Raw genomic sequence first — 25,775 nt, forward strand, 5'->3', positions numbered from 1 at the left:
ATAACCTATTTTAAAACTATGAGGACACTGTAATATTTTTGAAAAAGTATTCTGTGCAGCAGAATAGAAATGTTTTAGTGGGGTGGCTAGGGTGTCACATTTCAAAGAGAAAATGAAGTGTGTGTATACACATACGGACACGAATGTGTATACACAATTCCGCTTGCTTGTAACCACCTGTCTAACTGAGAAATGATTGTTATATCACCCACGGTCAAGATTTCATGAAATAAAATGCACAGATATTCAGAAATTTTCTCAACACGTTTTCTAAAACAAGCAGAATTTAGTTTATGTAAAAATCAACATTTTGCTGAGCTTACAAGATAATGCTCATGCACTCGGTCTACCACTCCTATGTTGCATGCAAATTGCAAATGATAGCCCATTCTTTCAAAACATACCCAACAGCCATGTTGACACAAAAATTTCTTCAATTTTGCCAATTTAAAATGTTGCATTTGACAGGTTTGTTCCTGCTTGTGAAAGAGATTGTATGAAAGACTTTTGGCATCATGCAACAACACTTCTTGTCCATGATGCTTAAAGGGACAATGTATAAGATTTAGACTGTTTTTTTTTTACGACAGAAAGCAGGAGGTGTAGACATACGATTATATTTAAAACATACTGTTGGTAATTAATAACACATCTATTTGCAGGTTGTTAAAATTGATAATCATTTAATTTATTCCTTTTTAATGAAAAGCAGTCTGAGTCTTACACATTGTCCCTTCCATACTTTTCATACACCTTCATATTTTGAATATGTTGGACAAATTGGTATACAGTATGTGTGCATTTTATTTATTCTATTCTTATTATTCTATGTGTTGACTGTGGATGGTATACTGTAAAAGTAATTTGTTGATTATCAATGTGTGTAAGAATCATAGATTCTTTACTAAAGAAGAATTCTTGAAGAGTTTACATTTTAATGTACTTTATGTTTACATGTAAATTGGAAATGTGTTCTCTTAAAGTACATTAAATCTAATTATATTGTAGCGGCGTAATAAGTGATCTAAGAACACTGAATCCATGTGAAAATGACAGGAAAGTCACAGATATCGAAATATTCCCCGAAATGTGGGGTGGCCAGAAAGTAACTAGGTGTGGTAATAGCCACCCGTGGGCAGCATGGAGCTCCGCCCCTACAGAATGATTACCTTGGTGTATCTTGTCAAATATTGGCATATTTGTCAGACTTTATTTTGTCTTTCAAGAATGGTTTCAAATATTAGTTACTCTAATTATTACTCTACAGTAATATGGATATCTTCTATTTTATGGCCCAAATTGTATGCCACAAACTTAATGTTCTCCCTCACGCTTCCTGTGGCATTTACTTTAGTTCTGACCTATGCAATCGTTTTGTGTGTAAAGGGACTTGCCACTGTGGTAGCTGCATGTGCAACAATGAGAACAACAAAGGCCTGGTGACGGGACACTTCTGCGAGTGCGATGACAGCGAGTGCCTGGATGAAGAGACTGGTGAGGTGTGTGGAGGTATGTGCCAAAACTCTCATTTGGGCAAGTATTGCAACCAAATGATGAAATGCTGACACTAAAATTGTGGATTAAATATACAAGAGTAATGATAATTCAGTGTTTTTAAAAATATCGACATTTAGTATTTGAGTGTCAATTTACAACCCTCAACAGGAGTGACCTCATCAGGTTGTCGCGTGTTGCACTGCTTCCAGGCCACGGCCAGTGTTACTGTGGAAACTGTTACTGTGCTGCTGGTTGGCATGGAGACAAATGTGAATTCCAGTGTGACATCAGCCCATGGGAGAGCAAACGCAGATGCTCATCTCCAGACGGCAAAATCTGCAGCAACCGAGGTCTGTTCAACCGCTTTGAAGCCACAGGGCAACCACAGTCATTTGGGATTGTTTTTCTTTTTAAATTACTTTATTCAGAATATACATTTTACAAAAACATGTATATACAACAGTCATAAATGATATACAGTATATAAAAAATATATGTTTAATGCAAATGGGCACAATACAGTTGAATAAGTACAACAAATTATATTGGAATCATTAAACAGAAAGAAATCCAATAATACAATCAAATAAAGTAATATTTTTCCACTGTTCATTTAACAAAAACAAGACAGTTGCTGCATTCATTTTAGAACCATGTCATTAGATCGTCATGTGTTTTTGCGTTACCTTGTGTGTATTTTTGCTGCATTATTATGAATGCCCATAAAACTACAGTCGCCATTAAGTTCAAATTGTAACTGAAGTGGATGAAAATAAGAGATTAGCAGACAATGCACACCAATCCATCAATCCATTTTCTACCACTAATCCTGTGTCGAGTCCCGGGGGCTTTACCAGGGAAGCCCAGACTTCCCTCTTCGCAACCATTTAGTCCAAGGCACTTTAAATGAAAGGCATTCAGCAAACCGCACTGACCTTATAAAACAGTAAACATAAACCAGAAACCTCCAGTATGGAGGAGCCTCACCATTGAGGGCTATGTGACTGTTTAAATTTTCTAATGAAGCCTAAAATTAAATCGGAGACAGCATAAGGATGACAGAACGTGAGTGATGTGACTGAAACCTCTGGGATCTAGACAAAAAGCTTTTGGTTGTGTTCTAAACTAATTGAAGATGATCTGATGAAGATTTGTTGAGGCGGCTGAAAAGAGAACTGCATCCTGAGGAAATGCACTGATACACATAATAGAACAAGGAGTTACCTGAAAATCCACAGAAGTTCGATTGTTGAAACCCTCTCATTCCTCATGTGACAAAATACCATTCTAGCAGAGCATTTTTTTTCACTCTAGAATTAGTTATGGAGTGATTTTCTACTGTATTACTGTACAGCTCTCCCATTTCTGCTTAAGTGAACAAGTGACACAACACTGACTGTGTTCACAGAGTAGAAAGCTATCAGGATCTTGCAGTAGAGACAGAGGGCAAAGGCCAGAAAGGATTTACCAGTGCAAAGAACAATACGGAGATAAAAAGAAGATGTGGATTTAGTTCTAGTGTTGAGCAAAATGTTTAACATTCAATGCTTGCTCAAAGCTCTTTTGCCAAAAAACTGGATAAAAATCAGGCAAGCAAAGGTCCAGAAAATAACTTTTTTTTTTTTTTTGGAAAGATGTGGAGTATGGTAACTATATAAAAAATAATAATAACAATAATAGTAATAATTCAGACTGACATGTTTGTTCAAACGTACTTAGAAGTACAATTGGACTTATTTGCAAGCATGTTAGAATAGACTTGCCTTATGTGAAAAAGCATAGCTTTCTATTCTCATAATGACAAGGGCTATTGACTTGCGTATGTAAAATGTAGAATGTAAAATGTAAAATGTAGGTCAAAGGCTAAAACGATTTGTTTTGACTCACACAACGTCTTTATGACTGAAGATGGCTATTGCATTTATCCTACTTCTGCGTTTGAAGTCTTTAACTATGTTTGCAAGTAAGTTTGAAGGTATTATTAAACACTTTTGAAAGTATATTCGACTACATTTGAAAATACTTCAAAGTACGTTTTAATGGGTTTGCTAGTCAAAAATGTTTCCTCCACATTGCCAGCACCTCGCTTCCGCAGGAATTAGTATATGGATTATGGTCAATTTAATAGTAAAGTAGCATAGTCAAGAATCAAATTGAAAAAATGTTGTCATAACCAAACATCCATGCATATAAATACTGTAGCTTTCCTTGCTCCATACAAGGATATTTCAATATCTTACTTGATCCATTGTTTTGTCTCACCTGTTTTGTTACCTGAGAAGCCCACGTCAAACAAGGTGCTTCTGTACATGTATGAAACCGTGTTTTTTTTTTTTTCTTATCTGGATATTGTAAAAATATAAACTATACATACAATACTTGGTTAACGACTACGTACTATTGACAACTCACGCGTTTAGGCATGATGACTACACAAATACTGTATATATGTATATCCATGTTTGTGTGTGTGCATATCGGTGGGGGGGTGGTGATGCTAACTTAAGTTCAAAATAAGCAAATGGCATCACTGTTTGCAGATAAAATGTATGCTATGCACAAAAAAACACAGCTCTTAGTTCGCAATCCAGCAGCATAACCATTTCCTATTTCATGTATCCAACCTCTTTCCATGTCCACTGTGCAGCTTTTGGGGCCGCTGCTGAAATATTGGCGGCATTGCATTCAATTCAAGTCTGTTCTTAGGTTGGTATCCCAGTAGCTTTGCTTATAGATCGTCTTAGTAGCACAATTCAAGAAAATGAACCTCACAAATAACCGATTACCTGCCAAACCAGTAAGTATTCATCGAGTGTCCCATGGGCTGAGAAGCTACTGGTATATATATATATATATATATATATATATATATATATATATATATATATATATAAGGGAGACTTTCCACAATCAGAATTCTAATAGTAGTTCAATATTAGTAGTAGGAGTACTGTACACTGACATATCGGGGAGGCTAGGGGTCAGGATAGTTATTTGGAAGGGTCATTGAGAAGATGGGTTAGTCTTGGAGGAGCTTGTGAAGGTGAGGTTTGGAGAGGGAGAATAAATTGGGGGGAGGGATTGCAGATGCTGAGGTTTGTCACGAAAGTCATCAATGAAACAAGATGATGCCAATCTGGAAGATTTGGAGGTCATTCTGTGGGTGATCGGGGTGATTATTGTGGAGGATGAAATGGTATTTGGGAAGGATAATTGGAAGTATGGTGGGTTGTCTACAAGGATGGATGGACATCAGACGCAATTACACTTTAGAACAATATTTCTTCACATAGTGGCCAACTGTAATCGACTCCTGACCTCATTAATCTCCATATAGGTCATCAACTTCAATAAATAAATGCCACACTCAAGGCAATAGTTTCCTTTCTTTCACTCCACTGAAGTAAAATATATTTTTCACATTGAAGTTACTTCATCAGGAGCCAGCATCTGGGACTTTACTGAATGTGCAGCCATGCTATCGGTGTTCATAAGTGAGTCGTGAATAGGCTATGTAATTTCCCGTTCGCGAACAAGTCAGTACGTCATTTTGCATTCATTAACAAGACAGTGAGTGAACGAACTGTTATTCTCAGTGATCCATCTGCATCTCCTGAGCTAATAAGTGCGTGAACGGACTATCATTCAGGAGTGAACATTAGTGAGTGATGTGTGATTCACCAAGGAAGGAAAGACAATGTTACCATTCAGTGATCTGCGAGACTTTCGTCTCACAAGGATACGCTCAATTGGCATTTGGCTAGCAGTTGATTCAAAATACAATAAAAGAAGCAATTAATGTAGATCAAGATTGGATAAAAATGTGTATTAAATATTAACTAATAATGAATGTAGCAGGCGGATAGGTCTTAGTTTTTTTTTCATTTTTCTTTTTTTTTTAAGCAATTCCATGAATGCCTTTTTAAAAAATATATTTTTTTTAATTAACTGATTCTAATGATTCGTGCCCACCACTAGTTTACAGTTGAGTATGAAACAAAAGAGCTACTGTGCAATTCAAGATGGATGGTATCAGTATATCTCTCTGATTTCTCTGTTAGAAAAATGTAGGCTTAATACAGGAAACACCATGTAATAATAAGATATCTGACAGACTGTTGAGTGACAAAAATGACTAAATGAGAAAATATTGTATCTATAAATGTGTGAAGGCCTTTGTTAGGTTTTTTTTTTTTAATTCAAAACCTTCCTTTATATGCATCTCATTTCACATAATTCATCTGATTCCTTTGGGATCGTAACGCAAATTTGCCGTATGGCAGGCAATCCAAATCTATGTTAATTTGCTGATGCATGTAAAACCTCTAGTAAAAACATCATAATTGTATATACATATTAAAAAATACAGTAGTATCAAAATAGTACAGTGGGTGCCACGTATGTATAATATACATGTATACAATTAAAAACATCATAAATAAAAAATATAGAAAGGATTTATATACCTTTATGTGACGAGCTTGTTATGGCCATATTCCCTAGTGAGGCTAGCCTAGCCTAGGCTAGCTTAGCCTTCTTGCTATTTCTTGATTATTTCCAGGTTCGTTTCCATATAAACCATCTTCTTCTTTCTTAAACATCATCATCATCTTGACCCACTCATTCAAGTTTGAATCAAGCAGTAAAATGCACAATAAATATCTATTTTAACCACTCAGACGCAATCTAGTCAGTAGCGTACTGCCATTTTGACAGTGACGCCAACCAATAGCAGACCAGTATCTTAGAGAGTTGTGACGCAGACCAGCGGAGGCAGTTTGAGAGGACCAGAAAATAAAAGCAATTACCTTAAAACGTCTGAAGATGGAGACAAAGGAACACATATACAAGCAACCCCTTGTTGTTTTTATCGTAAAGCGGGAAGAATACCGTAATGAGGGGACTGGATAAAAACAAAACAAAACAAAACATAACAAATATATATATATATATATATATATATATATATATATATATATATATATATATATATATATATATATATATATATATATATATATATTTTTTTTTTTTTTTTTTTTTTCAACGTTAACGTTTCAAAGTTAATTTGCACAAGGATGTCAATTCTTAAAAGTAAGAATTTTTGTGTATTGTAATGTGCATTGCTGTCAGGCAGAAGGAGGCCAGCGAATGAGGACTGAGAGAATCAGTTACTTGTTATCAAGCACGAGCATGAGTTGCAGCTGACAGTACCTTTATTTTTCTTTCAATAAAGGAAGCTATCAGACTGAACCACAACTGAGTGAATCCTTTAATAAATGCAAGGGCATTATAGTATTATAAAAAACAGATTAATTGGGTTCGGTCTGATTAATTTTTTTGTGCTTCATGATATAATCTTGCAGGCTGTATTGAACCTTCTTGCAGGTCGGATATGGCCTGCAGGCCATAGGTTTGACACCTCTGTTCTAAAATACATACTTCGATATCATGCCATGTTTTTAACAAAATTCAAGATCTTTCAAAATCATTCGGTATTTCAATAAATTTTCATTCAGAATTTAAGCCTTCAGATACAATTCCCCCCCAAATATCTAGTTTATACATGCGATGTAAAAAATGGATTTGCAGTTATAAACATTATACATATGCATGATACAAAGAAAAAAAATTGCATCAATCTACATCGTGGTACAACTACACATATTTTTGATCATTTTAAATGTCTTTCTCTATACTCCACAGTAACCTTCATCTCTCCTGTGTGAAAAGCTTGACTGACAGGAGACAGTAGCGTAGCTCCTCATCGCCTAGCTAATAATATACCAACTGGCATGCTGTCAAACCACGAGCAGCTGGGTGGTGGCGCTTTGGGCTAAATGCATGCATTAATACACAGCAAGATTCAAAACTATCTCTATAGTAGGAGGACCGTGGGTGTGTGATGCAGTGCTTAATACAAAATATAATATGAAATGAAATGCACAACTCTTTGGTTGAAATAAAGGTGTAGATGGTGCAGTAAACCATATCATTGGGGTGATGAGATACTGAGGGTGAGGTGCGAGGGTAGGGTTTAAACTTGGGGCAAGGGGGCTGATACATGCAGTTATTACTACTGAGCGCTGCTGAACAATTGTCATGATTCTAAGTGCAGTTCAACTAATGTTAAGATGCAGAAGAAACACACTATGAAAGAATGAACAAAGGTGGTACTCATGCTTAAGAATCACATCTCACCTTATGGTCGTCTTATTGCCAAATTAAAAAAAGCAGGTGAGCCCTGACTGATCCTTTTACCCAAACAAGTGGAAAAATGGCTGACCCCCTGACACAAATGAAAATGTGTGGATTTTGCTGTTTATTTAATATTCCACAAATGCAGTATCAACTCGAATGGAGAGTTTAGAGTAGTTGTGGCGCATAGAGCATATTGTAGAGATGAATTTTAACTTGACTCAACCCTTTGAGTACCAAACAATAATATAATTACTGTCAGATCATGTTGTCAACATTTCTGTTGTCCGTTTTTTTTTTCTTTTTCCTCTATAAGTCAAACCATGCTTGACTTATTTCTTGACCACTCTCTTTATTTACGTCATAAGAGGAGTAAAAGATAAAGATAAAGAAAGATTTGAGTAGGGAGCAGTTGGCTTTTAAATCTAAGTGTTTAAGTACTTGTACTTCATTATTTACCACCACTGAGAACAAAAAGGATGTCACATAAGATGAAGGTTGGGGAACCCACTGTATAATCGTTTGTGTTGCTCCTCCACACAATTCTAAGAATATCAGTGGAAATACAAGAAAACAAAATGTTTTGTGCATGGATGTGTGTTTCCTGTTTGTGTGCAATTATGCTTTAGGCACCTGTGTGTGCGGGGAGTGTAGCTGTTATGATGTGGATCCCTCTGGCGACTGGGGAGATATTCACGGTAACACCTGCGAGTGTGACGAAAGAAACTGCCATGCCACCTACGACCGATACACCGATGACTTCTGCTCAGGTGAACATACTCTGTAATTGGGATGGTAAGGGTTATTACACATAGCATGTTTTTATACACGTTAAGTGTAGTTTTACACTACTGAAAACCACAACTGCACTAGTAAACACTAATGATACCTTTCTAAAAATGTAGTTGAGTCATGAAGGCTAAACTGCTAGATACACAAGCGATGAAAAGGACGGACAGAAGAAACAGAATCGCTTCTTGTCTCTTGTCTCTAAGAGATAGCCTGGACAACCTGGAATGATTTTCTCAGAGTTATCTGCCTTGAACTTTAATGACACTCTTAACCATTAATGATAGATATGGTTTCTTAGTGGTAAACCATTATTCACAAAAAGCCTCCATGTTATGTCATTTGGGTTCACATGAATGGCCCAATGGTACTGAGGTAAGGAGAATGCAATGGCCCATGACAACCACAATTTTTTTGACCTTGTTTGTTTGGATCATTGTCACATTGGAAAATCCCAGTGTGGTCCATGCTCAGCTTCCAGATCGATCAATGCTAATTGTCCTCCAACATGTTCTGGTGACGTGCTGTATTTATTTTGTCATCGGTTTTGACAGTATTCCCTGTTCCATTGCTTTGGTCTGGTTACATCAAATGACTTATTATCATAGGTATGAGCTATGTCTACATCAGTGAACAACTGAAGTTTAAGAACTTGACCTTTTTTTAGGTATTGAAAATCCCCAGTTTCATGTTTCACGACATAGACACGCCAGCCTCTAGTAAACATCCTAAATTCTCCACAGTACTAATTGGCCGAGCAATCTAACTTAATCATCTGCTGCCAGAGGATTGTATCATCACAAATTGACACAATGAGATGGGTATTTCTTGACCTCCCAAGTGGAGGGTTCGTCGAACCCCTGAGACCAACTCATCGAATTCAGGTGAAGAACCACTGGAACCACAAGAGTTGTTTAACAGACCGTGGGCAGCTTTGAGGTATTGGTACCCCCAAACAATCTTCATACTGGTTGTGACTGAAATTTTTCCTAATCCAACCATGAAGGAATAGCGCTAGCTTGGGTGATTGATTTATCTCACCTCCCCTCTTCCAGGTCACGGCCAGTGTCACTGTGGCAGGTGCGACTGCAAGGTTGGCTGGGCTGGAAAGAAGTGCGAGCATCCGCTCTCCTGCTCCATGTCTCTGGAGAGCAGCCTGAAGAAGTGCCAGGGAACATCCAGACTGCCCTGCTTTGGACGAGGTACACCCGCGTCCTTCCCTCTTGCGCGCCTGTTGCCATGGTAACCCCCTGCATTCAGCTCTCACCTTCCTCTGTATAAGTGGGTCATTTCTAGTGCCACTTTTGAATTTCTACAACCACAACAAAGAAGACTCAACAAATACCTTTTTGACAGTGTCAATCAAAACAGAGCAATACAAACAGAATTTTTAATATCATTTTTTTACTGATCTTATCACACCAGAGGTCACCAACTTTGTATCACCAGACATCAGGTAGCCCCCAGGGCCATATGACTAGCCTTTGGACTTATCATGTCCTTCCTAGAAATGCTATAGCAGTGATCTTTTTCTTCTTAAACACGAGCAAATAGTTAAAGAACTAACGTGTATCAATATTTCAAATCTGTTTCCTACCACATCAATGTTGATAATTACTGTATTTCGAAATTATTTACATTATAAGTTTCTTAACAGGGTTAATCATTATTACCATTTTGATCAAAGTTCATATGAATGACTTTGCTGTTTTAGGAGGGTGGCCCAAACAAGTAGTTCTTCATATTTATCACTCACTAACAAGACACCTGCTTGAGTCTCTCTAATAAAGGTGGGGCACTCGTTAAAGCCATGGTAAAGTTTCAGTGACCTGGTGGTTGGTCGATTTGTGATTTATGACACTGTATGATTCATTAGTGGCCCTGCTGGATTGCAGAAGCCCGTTTTCTTGCAGCTCCAAAAACCACTATAGGCCGACTCGAAATTGGATACGCGTGGCACTGGAAAGTCCCGCTAAGCTCACCAGATGTGCAGCTTGCTCCTTCTCGGTGGACCTTGGTGGCCTGTTGATTGATGGCAGTGGGTTAAACATGTGGCAGGACAAACGTGCCAAGGAAGCAATAACAAGATGATGATTTTTTTTAAGACAAATACTAAGGGGTTAAATCATTATTTTATTTTTTATACAAACTAAAATCAGGATATTTATCAACAAATGGTAGCTTCACAATCCTTTTTCAATAGTGGGAATCACAGCTAAATAGTTGCCATGGTGACCCAGGGGTGTGACTATGACAGCTTCAAAATCACACAAAAGTTTTGAAACATGAGCAATACCACCTCTGATGTTGCCAAGTTTATTTTGGAACTTTAATGAGTGATGATATTTTTGTTACGGAATGCAGTTTTTGTCAATACAGATTAAACCCACACATCATGTAATAAACCGTATCAGGAGAGATCCAAAATCATGCTTATGTATTGTAACATGAAGAATACAATCTCTGCTATTGGCATGGTGAGCCTGGGACCCCAATAGGCTATTGTTTATTAGTGGTGTATAATATTGATAGACCAGCCTGGCCACTCTCATGCTTTCTTAGCACTGACATCTGTGTATGCTTGATTGGAGAGTGACTTGCAACCGGTCCAGGGTGTAACTCACCTCTTACCCAATGCCAGATATCAACAGTTTTGTTGCCAATAAGCAGAAATGCTCTATAAATTAAAGGGAGTTAGTCTATGAAGGAGTACAAATTGGTGTTAATTCAAACTAGGATTGGTCACCCTCAGCATATGTCTACTATTTGTCATTGCAGCCTCTATTATTTCCAGACATTGGTTTGAGTCAATTCCCCACCATAACATAATGAAACAGGAGAGATGAACATGTGACAGCAGGCTTAATTAACTTCAGCACCTCCAGCAGTGCCTTTAAATTATCTCTACTAGCTACAATAAAATGGAGCTTTAAACTAGAACAATGAAGCCATAGACTGTTCAAAATTAACATCATTGTTCATTCAATGGCTGCTGGTATCTTTTTTTGCTAATTTTTTGTACCCCTTGTTGTTGAGGCTCATCTGTGAAATTCAACACAAATATCAAATTTTAAACCAACACCACTGTTTTTAACATGCTGTTTAAAGAATCAAGACTTGCAATGTACAGTAGAACAGGCCATGGGGGCAGGAGACAAGTGACTTAAAACCAACTGGCTTCACCATGGCTTAAGCACAAACTGAAGGAATTCAGTGAGGGTAAGACAGGCAGGAAAGAATGGGAGGCATGAATAGTGGGTGCAGATGGTAGCTTGAGCGGAGAAAAACCCTAAAATGTGAACCAGCAGCTTAAAGGCTTTTTTTATTCCTTTCCCTGAGACACAAAAGGCGAGCACATTCTTTCCACCATGTGGGATTTCCTCAAGGAAACACCTGCTTTCATCATTGGGCTTTCTCGCCAAGTGTGATCGTAATGCAATGAACGGTCGCATAGTCTTATGTCTGGCATTTGATGTGCAGAAAAAGGTCAGAGTTAAAGGGGGTCATCGCAGTTTATTTTGTGAGCCGATGCGAAATAACCGTGAGGCAGACTGTGAGTGACATTTTCGATGTGATTCCCCTCCACACCTCGCTTCTGACAGTATGTGTCATCCTGATGACTTCTCACTTCACTGGTCTCCAGCTGGTACTACTACACTCACTTTGAAGAAACGCTGAAGGTCACTGACTAACATACTACGGGCTGATTTAAAAGAACTAACACAATTTGTACGTGTGAGATACGTAGTATCTTAACCAGTATTTGAATCAATATGTTGGACTGGAAAATCAACTCCTTGATCATGATACCAAAGAGCCAGGCTCAAATGGCGTCCTTGCCACAGAACTGAGGAGTACTAATGTCACCACCCATCTAAGAAGAGGTGTTATGTTAAAAACCTGCATTTTCACCAAGTCAGCCAACACTACAGTCAGATGGCTCCATGGCTAAGCTTCTGGAACCATAACCAAAAGAAATTTAAGGAATTCAAGTCAACCTGTTTTTGATTGCAGATCTTTTGGGCTGGAAACATACACAAGTCTGAGAAGCAGTAGAGTGAATCCAGTGAAGTTGGGTTTAAAAACACATACCCTGTTAAAATAAATAAATAAATAAATAAATAAATAAATAAATATATATATATATATATATATATATATATATATATATATATATATATATATATATATATATATATATATATATATATATATATATATATATATACAGTCGGCCCCCGGCTTACGAGTACCCTGATTTACGAACAATTCGCCTTACGAGCGTGGATCAGGGAGATTTTTGTCCTCCGCTTACGAACAAACCTCTCGCCTTACGAGCAATTCGACATGCCGGCTATTGAGTATTTAGATTTGTTCTCGTTTAATTGCGTCAATGAAATCAACAGTAGCGACCTTATCAATCATCAGTAGATACTTGTGGCAGTAACGTGAACGCTATTGGTCTTACAACGTCACACTGACTGTCTCACTCACGGTGTCTGAATATATTACCATTTAAGTGTAGTGTTTGTACAGCTAAAGGGAAAAACAGCTGACATGAAATTAAATGTGCCGATTGCAGGACAAAGAATTGTCATTGGTTTAAATGTGTGGTTTTTTTTAAATTAATTGTCAATACATTCCAACCGTTTAAAAAAAAAGTGCGAATAATTATCAGTCAGTCACGGAGATGCGAATATGCTATTGGTCGATTAAGGTCACCCGGTCTCACTCACGGAGATGCTATTGGCCGGCGTCACACGTCAATCACAGAAATGCCGATATGCCATTGGCCGAACGCCTTTATCTAGCTTGATGGGACAGGATGGAAGGAAAGAGAGAAAATTAGTGAAAAACGGAATGTTGTGAAGACTTTGCAAACTTTATCTGTTAGACATAGCTTCTAAAATTACTAGCAGCGGTAAAGAAAGAAATAAGAGGATGATGTTTTAGTATCTGCGTGATTTGCACCCTGACTGAAAGAGTTACTGTAACACTGTAAGACCAATAACATATCTATCGCCGTGTTAACTTGGAGCGTTGGACTCTGCCCCCCTCTGCTTACACCCAGCTCAATTCTCGTCGTTTCAAAGGTAAAAGCTATTAATCTATTGTATTTATTATATAATACAAGTGTACAGCAGATTATGTCACTCAATTTTAATATACGTATACAGTGTGTCGTTTTTACCTAAGGCTTCGGCGCGCGTTGCACGCATTCACGAATTAACATGGGTTTGGATTGCCCGCTATACGAGCAATTCGAGATACGAGCGTAGCCGCTGAACGGATTAAGTTCGTAACCCGGGGGCCCACTGTATATATATATATATATATATATATATATATATATATATATATATATATATATATATATATATATATATATATATATATATATATATATACTCTTCCAGATCAGTCCAGTGCAACCCTGCATTTTTTTGTTATTTACGTCCTCCATCACACCTGATTCAAATGATCGTCTTATCATCATAAGATGAGCATTTAAATCAGGTGTTTTAAGAGGACAGAAATACCAAGGCCCAAGGCCCTCACCATCTCAAGTCAAATGTCTGAAGTTTTCTTCAAACTGGAAAAGCAGTGGATGTCCTTTCGCGTAGCTATTCCACAGAGAGGTCATCTAGGTGAAGGTCAGCCAACCATGTCTGAAAAGAGGAGGGGCTTACAACACCTACTATCCCCTGTGTATAATTCCATCCTTTCATGCAACCCACAGAGAATATATTATTTTGCCTCCAAAAAACAACAAGGCAGTCCTCTATGAATGTAAAGACCTTTCTACTACAACTGAATGGAAGACATATGAGGAAGTTTCCAGTCATGACTTAGTGATGGACAGAAGCATCAGTGCAAGGCATTTTTTCCAATTTTTTTATATTTCCACAGAATGATAACACTCATGTATTGGGACGTGGCTTCAATTTGGAGCACAAATAGTTTCCAAACCAATTCAAGCTGTCGCACTCTTAACCAAGCCTTGTTGTATGAACTGACAAAAACTGTTCAGATGACAGGTGAAATGTCTTCTCAGACAAGCAGAACAGTCTAGTTGCGATTGACACAGTGCCTTGAGAATGAAATGACCTGAATAAATGAGAAAATTCACCAGCAATTCCCACTTCTGACATCTTTTGTAATGGGCGCTGAAGAGCAAAGACGGAAACTGCCACTGCGGAGTGAACATACCTTCCTGACAAATTCATGTAAATTTACTTGTAAGTCAATGCTAAAAACATATTCAACTTTTCTTCCATATTCCGCCGGGGTTTGCACATCAACCTTTCTCGTTAGCATTGAGCCTACAACTACTTTTTAATGTTTTAGTACTGTAAATATGAATGTATTGTTAAAACAAGTATGTTTGAATGTATTTTCAAATACGTTTGCAAATATTTGAAAAGATGTTCAACCATATTTTCAAATATGATCAAACATAGTTTTAAGCAAAATGCTAAAAAGTATTTGTACCCATATTGCCATAGAGTGTTGATGCGCATATCCAGAAGCATTATGGGGGAAATAAATGAATGCATTTTCAGTACTTAGCTTACAAGTATGCACGAGCAGATTTGCATATGTTTTCAAACATACAGTATTTGCAAGGGCGTTCAAACCTATTTGAAAATATGGTAATGTAGACCTTTGAACATACATCGAACATACTTATAAATATATTGGAATGTACTTGCAAGTATATTCTAACTGACAATGAAACGCTTCCCCACCAGGGCTTGTGTACAAAACCTTATTTGAGAGATCTTTCAAAGAAGGCATTCCACTTTTGATACCATTCATTATAAAGTTCTGAGAAGTGGCCTTTGATTGAGGTATTTTTCTTGCACCAGAGAACCAGGCTCTTCAACAAAGTACACAAGCTTTGCCACTACACACTTAAATACGTATGTATGAGTTATTGACACTGTATTAATACTTTGAATTATACTTTCATCATGGTAAAATAATGTTAAGCTAGCCACTTTTTGACTTAGTGTGTGTCCTTCCCATTCAGTCATATTGTAGAAGGTTGGAGGGTTTTTGGTAGCCATCAATTGGGGTACTTGGGACAGTGAGATGGGCTACAGGCAGCAGTTTTTTTTTTTTTTATGTGTCTGGAGGAGTGTCTTTTTTGTGCAACAATGGGAACAAACACAATTTTTCAAAATAAATAGACACTTGTAAAGCGGAATTGCAAATGTTGCATATCCTCCATTGTTGATTATTATATAGCCTTCCTCTTTTTTTCATTGGCACCGTGCACTGTGACTAACAGGTCATCATCAGAATCTTTGAAATGCTTCCTTTTTTTTCCCCTCCATTTGTGCAAGCAGGGCCATGCTGCCCAATGACTGAGCTTGTGTCGCCACACTCAAAATTGCAAAATTGAATTTGCTTTGCCCTCAGCCACCTTCGGTTAGTGGTGTGCATCTGCAGGAATAGCCATGAAAACTCAGAAATAAATTGTTTCTTGACAAGCAGTCCCTTATGTGACTTTATCAGAAAGTGTGACAAGTGTAACCTCACACACGTACACAGATGCACGCATGCATGCACACACACTTTCTCCAGGTGTGGATAGTTTGACGGATGGATATAATCGATAAGGCAAGGGTGTTATAACATCAGTGGTTGCCAGGGTAACTGACTCCCTTGCACAGATGGTGCCATGCTCTATGGGTCTGTCTACGTGTGTGCGTGTGTGCACACTTACATAATTCAAAAATGTATACCGAAATCCACGACTGAATCTTCAAGCACCAAATTAGATTTAAAAAAATAGGAGTATATTTTAAGATATGTAGTTCCATTTCACCTATACAAAGTTGCTAGCATGCTAAACCTGGTGTATCCATGAATATAAATATGAATGATGTTCCTTGTGTGTTTTCTCTCATATGCTTTGCTGCTCCTTTATTGGGTACTCTTGGTCAACTGCTAAAATACTGAATGAGAGGTCAACCAATCAACTATAGTGATTTCAGTAACGCCTTAGAATGACTGAATAACCCATCTGTTCATTCTGAATGACAATTTTTATGAAGAAAAACACAAATGTAGATACTAATATAATAATACTAAATCCTGTAGGTGGCATGAATATTGACTACCCATGGATGGATGGATGGATGGATGGATGGATGGATGGATAGATAGATAGATAGATAGATAGATAGATAGATAGATAGATAGATAGATAGATAGATAGATAGATAGATAGATAGATAGATAGATAGATAGATAGATAGATAGATAGATAGATAGATAGATAGATAGATAGATAGATAGATAGATTTTCATCTTATACAGCGTTTGTCATCTTTACTTTTTCCCTGCAACTCAGCTATGTAAGTGTTGAATGTAAACGTGTTTTTAAACACATACTCTCCACAATTTAGACACAAAAGAGAGCGCCGTGAATACATTATCTTCTGTTCATGTCTTTATAGGTCAGTGCCAGTGTGGACAATGTACTTGTCACCCACCTGGAGACAGTCGAGTACATGGCAAGAACTGCGAATGCGACGATCGACAGTGTGAGGACCTCTCTGGGGAGGTGTGTGGAGGTGAGTGGACAGACAAACACAATTTTGAAAATGCAATTACCAAGTTACGTAGAGAAACAACAGAAAAACATTTACGTGAACACATATTATTCACAATGTTGCATTTATACAAGTGAGGGGACACAAAAACTGTCAATAATGTTTTTGACTTGACTTTGTACTAAAGTCAGAACAAAGTAGTATTTGGGAGGACCGTAAATAGTACTTAATTTATACAGCACTCATTGAGCTTAACTACTTATGCTCATACTGATGACGCGGCATCAAGAGTGACTGTGGATTCAGTATCATGCTTTCTGTGGTCGCCAGGGTCAGTAAATTAACCCACAACCTTACGGTTGTGAGACAAGCAGTCTACAACTGAGCCATGGTTCTCAAACACATTATGCATTATATGTTGTGGAATCAAAGGGTACAGATTTGTTTCCTGGCCCTGACTCATTCTCCTGTAAAAAAAAAAGAAAAAAAAAAAGGACCTTTTGCCCTCCACCACCAGGTCATGGTTACTGCTCATGCGGACGTTGCATCTGTGAGGAGGGTTGGTTCGGAAAGCAGTGCCGCTTCCCTAGGTCATGTGACTTAACTGATGCCCAGAGCAAGGAGCAGTGTGAGACCGCCGATGGAGTCATCTGCAGTGGCAAAGGTACCTTATATGAATATTCACAAAAAGAATGCTAACATCCAATATCATTTAGTACAAATTCAAAAATCTTTATGATCACGCCGTAATTATAATAGCGTGTGCAAGCCATGTTTCTAAGGATACGATTCTGTAAAATTTACTTTTATTATGCTGGGCTACCATGAAGGGAGTGTTAACAAACAATTATGAGAGCGAGTACCTATTTCAAAATAAGGAGAACGTGTTGACCACTGTCAACCAAAGATAGGGTCTTCTACAGTCGTGAGCTTTTACCAAGTAAGGGAGTGTTGAAATGATCAGACTATAAACATAGGGCTCAATATTCAAGCCCAGAGAGGGTAAAACTACAGAGGTTGTGCTTTCTACACAAATAGGGTTGTTATAAATATGGTCATTCGCTGCAAGAGAGTGAAGGAGTACTGAAGACAAACATCGAAATCACTTAGAATTTTAAGGGTACTGCGAGCAGGCCTCGACAGGTGGATGAAGGAAAGTTGGCCAAAGCAATCACACTTCAACACTGGGAAGTGGGCAATTGCACTCCACCTTCCACCTTTTGGTATGCATCTTAAATAGAAGCGCTCAAGTGTCTCCATGAGTAGTCAGAATACGTTTCAGAGGCAGTTCAAGAGGTGGAAATGACATTTTGGCTTAACATTTACTATTACATTAACTATTGATGCTTTTGAACATACCAAGTTGAGTCAAATGTATATTCTGTGGGTATGAAATCCCTTTGTCTCAATGAAAAAAACAATATGTAGAAAGAGCTGTCTACAATCTCACAGTTTAAATTTCAAATATGATAAAATTTGGTTATTTATTAAGTAAAATATATTGTTTGGATTTCTGTGTTTATAATTGTTTTTGTAATTGCATGGGGAGGACATGAAAACTCCATACAGGGAGGCTGGAATGAACTGGAATTAAACTCTGAACTATGAACTGGCGGATGTGCTAACCACTCCGCCACCGTTTTGTTTTTAACTAAATATCAAATTACTCAATCAATTACTCAATAGGAGTCCTACCGGAGAAATTCAAAATGTGCTTATCAATTTCAAATCCTTTTTTGGATTCCAGTAGAATAAACGAATGGTAAAATATTGGCATATCAAGACAAACACAGCAAATACTGAAAAAAATGAGAGCTCTTCTTTCATCATGATTCCCTAGTAGCTATTAGCCCCTAGATGGCTTGCCATGATGTGTTGGGTCCCTCCAATATTCTATAGACTCGCCCTGTGTGCTGTATTCAGATTCACACAAAAGATTTGAGAGTTATTAGCTGTATAATTTGTTTGCCAGTCTTCAAGCTAACAAGCTATGAAGCAGATGAGCTTGCTTGGATACGTTGTGCAATACTTTAACACTCAGAGACACTTAAGAAAATGTGAACTTAGTATGAAACACAGCAGCACATTAATTTTCAGCCTGCAGCTAACTACAGACACTTTTTTCATACAGCGTATGAGCTAACGTACACTATATAATTGACAGGTAAGGGTTGAGCAGGTTTCCATTGCCTACAGAGGAAATACATGCACACTGTCCTACTACTGGAAAGCAGGTTCTATTTGGCATGCATTTTATGAACACTATTTTTGACGTGTTAAATTTACAGGGCATTTTTGGGGGCCGTTTACTCAGTTTTTAAGGCATGTCAACGTACACCAAACTAAGAAGAAAGTGTGAACAAAGGGCAAAAGAAGAAGGGAGTATATTAAAATTTAAATTAAGTGAATGAAAGGGATGTTAATTGGAATTTGAGGGAGGAACATTAACTGGCAAATTAAGGAGTGGGAGGGGGGGCGGCATGAACATGGCAAAGTAATGAGGAAGTGTCAAAAATTAAAAAAAAAGAAGTGACTGTCAGCAGTTTCAAAATAATGAGGGTGCGTCAACAACAACACAATCAGAAGAATCGGGGAACCAAATATAGAATCCACTTATTTAAAAATGCCCCTTTTCAACATCCTCAAAATATTCATAACTTTTTCTGACGAAATTTGCTCTTACTAACAGAGTAAGGGTATAGGACGTGTATTATGGATCTGTGGTTCTGATTCACACATTGGTCCTCATTCCCCAGCTATATATTACTGTTGTATGTGTAATCTGTATTGGAGTATTAATATTGGAGCTCTTTGGATGTGTGCATGTCGAGCGATTGAGAGTTGATGTGAGTGTGCATTCATCTGTTTTGGTTTTTGGGTTCTCTATTTTGAATCTGCAATGTTGTATCCGTCTGTTCTGTCTTGTTTGATTTATTTGTTTTGTGATAACTGAAGACACCCTTGAAAATGAGACGGTTATTCTCAGGGGGTTTATCCCCTCAATGTAATGAATCACACATTTTGTTATATTGCAGGTTCCTGTCACTGTGGCCAGTGCATCTGTTCCACAAAGGACTGGTGGGTGTCTGGCGAATACTGCGAGTGTGACGACAGAGAGTGTGACAAACATGATGACCTTGTATGCACAGGTACACCAGCTGAACTTAAATGTTATAACATTTCACAGTACATTATGAGGTACTTTTGTAATCAGTCAATTACATATGGGAGGTTAACAAGAGCGGCTCAATCATTGTTGACAAAATTCATAATTATAACATTACGTTGTTAAAAGTGATAGGTGCTAATGCTAGCTTGCCCTGAGGCCATATCTTAGCTCTGGGCACTAGTGTGTCAGTCTCACAGTCGGAACATTTTGAAAACCCCGGGCTAGGGTCATTGTGCGTCTTTGAAGGACACCTGAAAGTGGTCAAAATCAGAGGTGGAAAGTGACACCTGTCATCACCAGTCCGTCAGTACTGACAGAAGGACTGTCAGTCATTCAGTGAGAGCACAACTAAAACCATTTTGGGGGTGATTCCTCAAACAATGCCTGAATTTTAACAGGATAAACACACCTTGCAAAATGTGGCGACTTTTTGAGTTTTGTAAAGCCATACAAATTGTGATTTATTTGCCCCAATATAGCGACGCTTTTAAGCGTTCTTCTTTAACTGAAGGAAATAACACCTTACTTGGTCTCTTTCCCTGTGAGACTTGTGACAGTCCAAGTGATTCTTCCAGAGGGTCATGGTGTGAAAAGATTTACCTTGTTAAAAAGTTTTTATCATTCACAGCTTTCTTTTGTACCTCACTTCAGGGAACGGACTGTGCAACTGCGGCACCTGCGAGTGCTGGGACGGCTGGACCGGGAACGCTTGTGAAATCTGGGTGGGAGCCGAATACTGAAACCCCGTTGGTGAAAACGAAAAACCAAAGCTTGTAAAACATGGACATGGTTTGATTCCTAGTATTGTATTGGCTACAAGCATTTTCTTTCGAATTGGGTCTATTCAAATCTTTTGATGCATAAACATCTATTTGTGCATGTGTGCGCTGTTTTAATGACAGGCATACACACGCACACAGAATGGCTGATATACAACATTGGATGCAAGTTGAACACCATTGAGGCAATAGAGGCAAACTGTTTGCATTGTTTGAGCATTTTTATTTTTTTTCTCTTAAAATAATAAAACATTAAATGTGCCGCATGACAACATTTTGCATGGAAAACAATGCGAATAAGACCTTAAACATACATACATGGTTACAAATTTGGTTTATAACATGACATAACTCCAAATGGGCATACTTGCAATGGCATATAGTTTTATATATTTGTTTTTAAAAAATAAATCTTTTCAACCTTGACTCTTTCTTTAATTAATCTTCCCGAAAAGAACGAGACTCAGACTTCCAGGTATGGATATTCCTCATAGACTTGAGAGGAGAGAAAATTGAGAGGACATACAGTACATGCGCTATGTGCGCTAATGTATTGGGATATGTGACCATTAAACCTGAAGTGAAAATGGAAGTAAATATGGAGCTGGTCTCCCTTTGTGCATCTCTAACAGTGTCCACTCCGTTGGGAATCCTCGTCCATTCAGAGGAGCATTTATGAGTTTGGTGGGGTTTATGTCAGGGCCCCAAGAGGCAAAGTGATAACCTAATTGTTTAAACAGTGCTTTACAACCCTTTTGTCCGTAAAGTGCCACACCTGAGAAAGGGTACCAATCACATTTTTTTAACCATGGTACTTTTTTTTTGAACAAATGAGTATTTGGACACATGGAAAATCTTGAAAATAAATGTACTATTGCACATCAATTTGTAAATTCTGAGAAAAAAAAGTTGCCATTTTGTGATTAAATAATATATCTTAATATTACGGTGAGAAACAAATTGTGTTACGAGAAGAATCAGTTCTTAGAAAAAAACAAAATCCTAGGTACAACTTGTAATGTCCTATTGTAGTAGAACATTATGTTTTAATCTGATGGGAATACATTTGTGATGATAGGGCTGTATTTTTGCAAACAGTGCATCTTCTCTGTGACGCAAATTCCAGCGGAACATGATTTTCATATTAGCTGCATGTGTTTCCCAATTTAGCACACAGAATTTCAAACCATAACAAAAATAGTTTACATCATGTTTTACATGTTTAACAAAGTCATATTAGAACAATACTGTTTTCTTTCTCAGAAACGGGAAGAATAAAGATAAAATGTTGGGGGGCATTATCTTAGTAGAATAAAGTTAATATGAAGGAATGGTCTAATTATCTAGGCAAAAATAAATGTATATATTTGTTATCATACTGAGGATATTGTAAATTTATTCTTTAGTTCATTAGTGTTCTTTTTTCTTTTTATGTGTTCCTAATACTCCTTCATAATCTCAGCAATGTATTTGTTACCTTTCCCAAGTTCAAAAGTATACTGCACACTCTATTGCACATAATGTATTAAATTTATAGCATTCACTCACAAAAAAAAAAATGTTTTATGTGTGTGTACACCAAACAAATTGTACAGGGTCGACAAACCTTTTGCATATACGTCATTAAAAAAAAAAAGAGATACAAACAAGTTAGTGAAAGCCATATCTTACTTACATGCAGTTCGTCGACACCTTTCTCCGCACCATGCACAAATGAGACAAGATGATCATAATGAACCAGTACGTGCAAATACAGTACGCCAAACGGAATGAATGGAATTGACATCACACACAACACACATGAGGAAAATGGGAGAAATGGAAGTATATGAGTCAGGGGTGTCAAAACCGTGACTGCATTCTCAATGGTTTCCACGTTTCTTTCCATTCTAAACCTGATTTAAATGATCAGGATTGTTATCGGGCTTCTGCTGAGCTTGTTGATGAGCTGATCATTTGAATCAAGAGTGTCAGGGAAACAAAACTGGAAAACATGCAGGATACTAGCCCATGTGAACCGAGTTCAGACACGCCTGGATTAAACGGATCCAAACACATTTCAACATCGCAGCCATTTACAAAATTGGAGTTTCCCTTGGAGTGGACTCATTTTTGTTCGACCAAAACTGAACAGAAGTTTAGTACGACAACTAAATAGAAGTTGTTTTTTTTTAATGTTTATTAAAAAGCAATTGTTTTCTTCCTCGTGGAGTATTAGTTAAATTGAAGGTAAGTGGACATTTTTGATTGTTCAAAGTTTTGTAGAATCCCAGGACACCAAAAAGTCCACCTGCGTTCAAAATCCCATAGAAGGCAAGTTGACTATTGCTTTTAAAAGATAAATAGATGCAGAAGAACAATCTAGAAGAAATCTAGGTGCCTTTGAAATTAGAAGGCAGTTAGTTTCTTCTTAGTTGTTTCAGAGATGTCAGAGTTAACTTCCAGAAAGCTATTTCCCTGGAAGTTGAATAAAAGACAATGGAGTCCAATTCAACTGCAAAGTGCAATGAAAAGAGAAAACGAGTATGGTTGTGAATTTCTATTTAAGTTGAATACAAGAAAAAGCAAAGGTCTTCATGATTGTTGGACAGCTGATAGTTTGCTTAGTTGCCTTTCAAGTTTGAAAAGGAGTCCAGTTCAACAACGAGGAGGTCTAGTTGTCTTTAATGTGTAGTAGCCAATAACCTTCTCTTCAATTATTTGTAATTCGGCATGATCTGGATGACTGAGAATTTAAACAGATACAGTCCCAAATGCATTAAGAATTCTTTCCAGCTCTCGCATCTAATCATACTCGCAAATCATAAGTAATATCCTAAGTTGGTCATATCACATTCTGATAAATATAAAAATTTGACATTTCTCAACTAGAAAGAAAGAAATCTAGTCAGAAAAAGTCTGATTAAAGCAAGACAATTGTCAAAGATTGGTCATCATCTGCTAACAGTCATGATGAGAGTAACAACGTGAAAGTGCAGAGTAGCTTGTGAGGGTGCCGTAGCCTGCAACATGCCCATGTCAAGTCCTACACTACGTATATCCCGACACCTCTGAAAGAACATGCACATGACTAATTGAAGGTAGACAAACCTCTGCAAAAAATGACATCAAGTTACGACCTTCCAAAGAAGTAGGAAAGCAGGGCCGCGCTCACGCAAAGATCTCAGGAGGGTTCGGAAACGAAAAGCTATCACAGTGAAAGCGTTGATGACTAGAGAGGATTTTCCAAGAATCTTCCCGGTTGGTGGGGGGGCCTTTGGTCATATCAGAGTGAGCTGGGTGATTCTCGCTATGCTAACGATGCTACGTGTCCTGTAAATGGATGGATGGGTGAGTGGGCGAGGCACCTTTGGCCCAGTGGGGACTGGGAACCGCTTTTTGCATGCCGGGAATAGTCGAGGTTGAAAACAGGCACGTGATAGGTCAGAATGATCAGTACTGGACTCTGCATGCTGAGCTAGGACGATTCCCATTGAAGAATAACCTTCCTGTTTAAAAACGTCTTTTGATTAATACCCCCCTGTACCAATACACGATGAAAATGTTACAATATACATTACATTGTTGCTGCAAGAGAGACAGAACACAAAATCAACCTTGCCCATGCTTTAGTTTGTTTATGCAGCTGGTAAATGTTGAAAATGTTGCCGTGAAGGGCTGCCTGCCAGAGTCGTACAGATTATCTCGGCCAAAAGCCTCAAGCCTAAGAAGTTCAAAAAGTCGTCAACGGAGGCCCACTAAGCTGAGAGATATTCCCGCAGCCCACGCTCAGAAAAAAAGTTCAAGAAAAATAGATTTACCAGAGAAGGCGAACCGCTCAACTAAAGCTTGGTGGGACTTGAGTGATATGTAGACACCGTTCCTGTACAGCTCTTTTCTCGCCCACACCACGTTTTGCAAATCGTGGGGAGTCCCATTTCACTGCATTGACTTCTGCAGTGGTGGTAACTAGCACTCCATCACTGATTGCAGGTGCTGCAAGGAAAAAAAAAAACTGTATCCTAATGTTTCAGTGTGTCTCTACGCTGTCGTTTGCATTTGTTTCTAGGGCCAAAGTGGAAAGTGTGTGATTGGGTCTAGAAAAGAGAGAAAGGGGAACTCATTAAAAAATAGAGGACAGTCGTCCACATATTTACTCTATCTATACAGCCGCTATCCCAGACCGTAGCTGGTGAACCGTGGTATAGAAAATAGGTCTGTAGATACACAGACTTACTCTGCAATAGGGCATCAAAGAAGGGAACAATGTTATTTTTCTATGGTTTTTTTTTGTACGAACCCTCAGCAAGCAAAGTGGCTGTAAAACACACGTTCACACCACAACCTCACAGTTCCAGAGGAATTTTTAAAGGCATTCCAGGATCAGAGAGGTCCGTTACTGTCCTCCGGTTTTGGGGAAATCCCCCAGCACCCTCCCGGTACCCTCCCCCAGCCTCAAACTAAGAATCCCTCCACCAGACAGCTGGAATAAAGGGTAAGCACAAGGCAAAGACAAAGCTGGAGGAGCGAACGAAGAAACGGAGGAAAGGTTCGCCCGGATCTACCGAGGATAGACGCTCCGGCGAGGGTGAAACGGCCTTCCGCCATCGCCCCGGCACCAGCAAGCAGTCAAGGGGGGGAAGATGGGGCGTGGCTATGTAGTTGGTTTGTCAGGCTTGCTAACAGGTTTACCTCCATTCATTACCACGGGCTCACTTGTGCTTTTACTGGCCGGGACCGCTGCTTTGGGCACCGTCTCGCCGACGTCGTGCAGGGATGGCTCTCGGTACATGGCGACTG

At 38.3% G+C, this 25,775-nt stretch overlaps 2 protein-coding genes across 3 annotated transcripts in view; one reads left to right on the forward strand and one right to left on the reverse strand.

Moving 5' to 3' along the window:
- The window catches only part of LOC148423093 (integrin beta-like protein 1), a 35,995-nt gene extending 14,573 nt beyond the window's left edge, over nucleotides 1-21,422 (forward strand). Inside the window, exons 4-11 of the mRNA XM_088415114.1 lie at nucleotides 1,387-1,509; nucleotides 1,707-1,847; nucleotides 8,325-8,465; nucleotides 9,540-9,686; nucleotides 16,953-17,069; nucleotides 17,566-17,712; nucleotides 20,084-20,197; nucleotides 20,869-21,422. Coding sequence (XP_088271240.1) covers nucleotides 1,387-1,509; nucleotides 1,707-1,847; nucleotides 8,325-8,465; nucleotides 9,540-9,686; nucleotides 16,953-17,069; nucleotides 17,566-17,712; nucleotides 20,084-20,197; nucleotides 20,869-20,957 — 1,019 coding nt within the window. The 3' untranslated portion in view covers nucleotides 20,958-21,422. The remainder of the gene's footprint in view (nucleotides 1-1,386; nucleotides 1,510-1,706; nucleotides 1,848-8,324; nucleotides 8,466-9,539; nucleotides 9,687-16,952; nucleotides 17,070-17,565; nucleotides 17,713-20,083; nucleotides 20,198-20,868) is intronic.
- LOC148423094 (fibroblast growth factor 14) overlaps nucleotides 21,199-25,775 on the reverse strand; it is a 126,285-nt gene continuing 121,708 nt past the window's right edge. For both annotated transcript variants that reach the window (XM_088415115.1, XM_088415116.1), the window contains exon 5: nucleotides 21,199-25,772. In XM_088415115.1, the coding sequence (XP_088271241.1) occupies nucleotides 25,630-25,772 (143 nt within the window). In that variant the 3' untranslated portion in view covers nucleotides 21,199-25,629. The remainder of the gene's footprint in view (nucleotides 25,773-25,775) is intronic.

The sequence above is a fragment of the Hippichthys cyanospilos genome, chromosome 5 (assembly GCF_059441005.1).
Source record: "Hippichthys cyanospilos isolate Australia breed blue-spotted pipefish chromosome 5, RoL_Hcya_1.0, whole genome shotgun sequence".
Lineage (NCBI taxonomy): Eukaryota > Metazoa > Chordata > Actinopteri > Syngnathiformes > Syngnathidae > Hippichthys > Hippichthys cyanospilos.